The following is a 4,344-nucleotide window of genomic DNA, read 5'->3' as shown; positions in this document are numbered from 1 at the left end:
CCTCGCTCCGGCCTGGCCCCGCCCTCCGGAGCCGTGTTCCCGCCCCTCACCGCCCCGCTGAGGCCCCGTGACCCGAGGCCTTGCCCTATTTTCCGCGCGAGATTGGATGGTTTGTCCAACACAGAAGGAAAGAAAGTAGTGTCCGAGGCTATGGAATAGTTCGGGGAAGCCTCTTCTCTAAGAACTATCCGGAGGGAATTGTCTCCCGGTACTCCCTGGACCATGTTCTGCGGTCCTGTAAGTAAGATGCAAAAGTGACCAAAAAAAGTTTTGTCTCCTCAGGTTGGCTGAAAGTGAGGCAGCCCATCTTGGGCCACTGCCTTACTTATGGATCTCAGGTTGTCAGTTCTAATTGGTGGGTTTAGAGCAAGCAGGCACAAGATCCATGGAGTCACCCTGTCATTGTGAGATGGTCACTGGAGCCCATCTACACAGTCCATGTGGGTTGTGGAGGTCAACGGGTGAGTCAAGCAGGCTGCATTTACCTGTCCCATAGGGAGATGGTCACCAGGAAGCAGTTGCATTAGGCAGATATCTGGATGGATCACGCTGAAGAACTGGGAAGAAGCAGAGAACTAGAAACTGTGTCAAAGGTGATTGACCCCTGCTTCTCATATGAGAAAGTTAAACAAAATGGATGCCAAGGCAAAATAAAATTATGAGAATTCACTATACTAGTGATGGCAGCAGCTGCTCCCGACGGCCTGCTGCTGCAGTGGGGAGGCATGGCCAGGGCTGCATGCTCTCTGGCAGGAGCCAGGGACAAGCAGGAGACCCATCCCTTCTGAGTTGGGGTGGGAGCTCCCTGGGTGCCTCTGAGCACAGCTGCAGACCGGGGCCTCCTGCTCCACAGAGCAGGCAGGAGCACCACACACAGTGTGGCTGCAGATCTGAGCCTCCCTGCGCTATTGAGGGGCCAGGAGCAGGAAGAAGCCCTGCCCTCCTGGGGGCAGCTGCAGCCACCCAAACCACGGCTGCAGCCCCAGGCATCCCTGCACTCTTGGGGGCCCAGGAAGGCCCTGCATGCCACCGCAGGCTCAAAAGTGCCTGCTCCTGCTGCCTGGCTTCTCCCTACTGTTGGCACCTGCTCCATTCTTGGAGCAAAGTTGAAGCTGAACCCAGGCACCATGAATGGCAGTGGGAGGCAGACAGACTCCTGGGCAGAGGGTGTGGGTCCCCAGTGAGGCCCCAGCTTCTGACCAAGGAGGGCCTGAAGGCTGGGGGTCAGGCTGTCAGCCCCATGAACCAGAGTGGGAACTTGTGGTGCCTTTTCCAAGGCTGCCCCTGGACCAATCAGCAGCAGGCACTTGCTCACCTCTGAGGCTCATAAAATCCCCAACTCGGCCAGAGCTGAGCAGGCGGTGGGACAACCAGCTGCAGAGAGGAGCTACCCTCTCAGCTGAGAGCTTCAGAGACTTGCAGAGATGTCAGAACTACTGGCTTCAGAGAGGAGTGACCCTCTCCAGGGCCTCCTCTCTGTTAGGAGCTGGGCAGATGTTAGGACAACCAGCTGCAGAAAGGAGCTGCCCTCTCCAGGGCCTCCTCTCTGCTAGGAGCTGGACAGACGTCAGGATGACCTGCCTACAGAGAGGAGCTATCCACTAAATCTCCTTCGAGCTGTTTTAACACGCAGTAAAGCTCCTCTTTGTCTTATTCACCCTCTACCTGTCTGCATACCTCATTCTTCCTGGACACAGGACAAGAACTCTGGCAAAGGCGCTACCAGCCACAGAGGTTTCTGGCCAGGAAATCGACACCCCAAAGGTCCCGTAACACTAGGAAACTCAGAACTGTATTTACAGATCAACCATTGCAATTATTGCAATTATATAATTACTATTTATTAGTATTGGTCTCCAGTTGTTCTGATATCTTTATGTTGGTTCATCAATAGATTGTAAGTTTAAAGAAAGCCGTTATACAGAGCTCCTGACAGTGCTATTTAAAATAATATAGCTTCAGATAATACTGATAATTGACTAGGACAACTGCAGAAGGATAATCATAGATTGTTTGGGTTATAGAAGAAAACAAAGGACCACCCATTATTTCTAAGGGCATTGAGCCTGATGGAAAAAATGCAACATAGAGGACTATCCCCTTCCGTGATATTTGGGACTCTCGTCCTTATTTACAGTAGTCATGCAGATATCTCAGGTCTGTGACCAGGGTTGATTCTTAAAAATTAATGCAACTAATGAACATCGCCATGACTATCACAACCTGCCAAGAATGACAACTAATAGCAAATTGCCAAATACCAGGAATTTAACAAATTCCAAATCAAATAGACATGGCTTTGGATCCCCGCTCTATAATTGCTCCACTTTGAGACATCAGTGAGTTATTTAAATACTTCATGCTTCCACTTCTTCACCTGCAGTATAGCTAATATGTCTGTTTCACCTTATGAATTCTTTTTTTTTTTTTTTCCAGAGTCTCACTCTGTCACCCAGGCTGGAGGTCAGTGGCGTGATCTCACCTTCTGGGTTCAGGTGATTCTCCTGCCTCAGCCTCCCGAGCACCTGGGACTATGGGCACGTACCACCATGCCCAGCTAATTTTTGTTGGTTTTTTGTTTTGTTTTGTTTTGTTTTGTTTTTTGAGGTGGAGTCTCGCTCTGTCGCCCGGACTGGAGTGCAGTGGCCAGATCTCAGCTCACTGCAAGCTCCGCCTCCCGGGTTTACGCCATTCTCCTGCCTCAGCCTCCCGAGTAGCTGGGACTACAGGCGCCCACCACCTCGCCCGGCTAGTTTTTGTATTTTTAGTAGAGACGGGGTTTCACCATGTTAGCCAGGATGGTCTCGATCTCCTGACCTCGTGATCCGCCCGTCTCGGCCTCCCAAAGTGCTGGGATTACAGGCTTGAGCCACCGCGCCCGGCCTTGTTTTGTTTTGTTTGTAGAAACAAGGTTTTGTCACGTTGGCCAGGTTTGTTTCAAACTCCTGACCTCAGGTGATCCACCTGCCTCAACCTCCCAAAGTGCTGAGATTACAGTCATGAGCCACCATGCTCAGCTGAATTCTTTATCTTCAGTTCCTTCACCTATAAAATGAGAATAATTATGCCCATTTATTGGGTTTATAAGTATGTAAAACACTTGGCACCAAGAAAGAAATAGGAACAGCATAGAAATATTAGCTACCATTTACCAACTTCCTTCTCAGTCTATTTAAGAAGGCATTTCAATATCTTATTTAATGTTCAGGAAGCTTTCACATTGGTATTACTATCCCCATTTTTATAGATGAGGAAACAGAGATTGAGTTACTTACCAAAGCCTGCATCTGGGAAGCCATGGAGCTGGAATTCAAATCCTGATACGTCTGACCCCAAAGCCCATGTTCTTTCTCTTTTTTAAAAATCTTTTAATTTTTTTTTTCTTTACTAGAAACAAGGGTGTCACTGTGTTGCCCAGGCTGGTTTTGAACTTGGGCTCAAGCCGTACTTCTGCCTCAGCCTCCCAAAGTGCTGGATTATGTGTGTGAGCCAGTGGGCCCAGCCGAAGTGCATATTCCTAATCACTAGTGAGAACAGCCTTTCAGTAAACGTTAAGACACTCAATAAAATGTCGTGACCTCTGGAATTCCTTTCTACTTTTCAATGAAAGATTGTCGGCCGGGCGCAGTGGCTCAAGCCTGTAATCCCAGCACTTTGGGAGGCCGAGACGGGCGGATCACGAGGTCAGGAGATCGAGACCATCCTGGCTAACACGGTGAAACCCCGTCTCTACTAAAAAATACAAAAAACTAGCCGGGCGAGGTGGTGGGCGCCTGTAGTCCCAGCTACTCGGAGGCTGAGGCAGGAGAATGGCATAAACCCGGGAGGCGGAGCTTGCAGTGAGCTGAGATCCGGCCACTGCACTCCAGCCCAGGCGACAGAGTGAGACTCCATCTCAAAAAAAAAAAAAAAGAAAGATTATCAAGAAAGATCATCAAGTATGAAACAGGAATGATGAGTATCAGTTTGGGAAAAGGTGGGTAGGGCTTGTTGTTTGAAATGAAAAGAGTATAGCCAGGTGTGGTGGTGTGCACTGGGAGATTGAAGCAGGAGAATTGCTTGAGTCCAGGGTTCAAGGTCAATCTGGGCAACATAGCAAGACTCTGCCACTGAAAAAAAAAAAAAGAAAAGAAATGGCAAGAGTGAAAGAGTGGAAAAGCTGGAGTATTCAGAGTACTACACTCACTAATCTCCTGACCTGCTTCTACTTCTTCTACATCCAGCAGAACTGTGAGGCAAACAAACCTCCTTTCTTTAGAAACTACCCAGCCTCAGGTATTCTTTTATAGCAATGCAAAATGGACTAAGACAAGGACCAAATATTGCTTTCTTAGTATATCACGA

At 48.9% G+C, this 4,344-nt stretch overlaps 1 protein-coding gene across 1 annotated transcript in view; it reads right to left on the bottom strand.

Moving 5' to 3' along the window:
- The window catches only part of AUH (AU RNA binding protein/enoyl-CoA hydratase), a 143,329-nt gene extending 143,105 nt beyond the window's left edge, over positions 1-224 (bottom strand). The window contains exon 1 of the mRNA XM_011948030.1: positions 51-224. Within this exon, the coding sequence (XP_011803420.1) occupies positions 51-224 (174 nt within the window). The remainder of the gene's footprint in view (positions 1-50) is intronic.
- Between the last annotated feature and the right edge of the window lie 4,120 nt (positions 225-4,344).

The sequence above is a fragment of the Colobus angolensis genome, unplaced genomic scaffold (assembly GCF_000951035.1).
Source record: "Colobus angolensis palliatus isolate OR3802 unplaced genomic scaffold, Cang.pa_1.0 Scaffold272, whole genome shotgun sequence".
Lineage (NCBI taxonomy): Eukaryota > Metazoa > Chordata > Mammalia > Primates > Cercopithecidae > Colobus > Colobus angolensis.
Note: the sequence above shows the minus strand (reverse complement) of the source record. Positions and strands in the feature narration are given on the sequence as shown.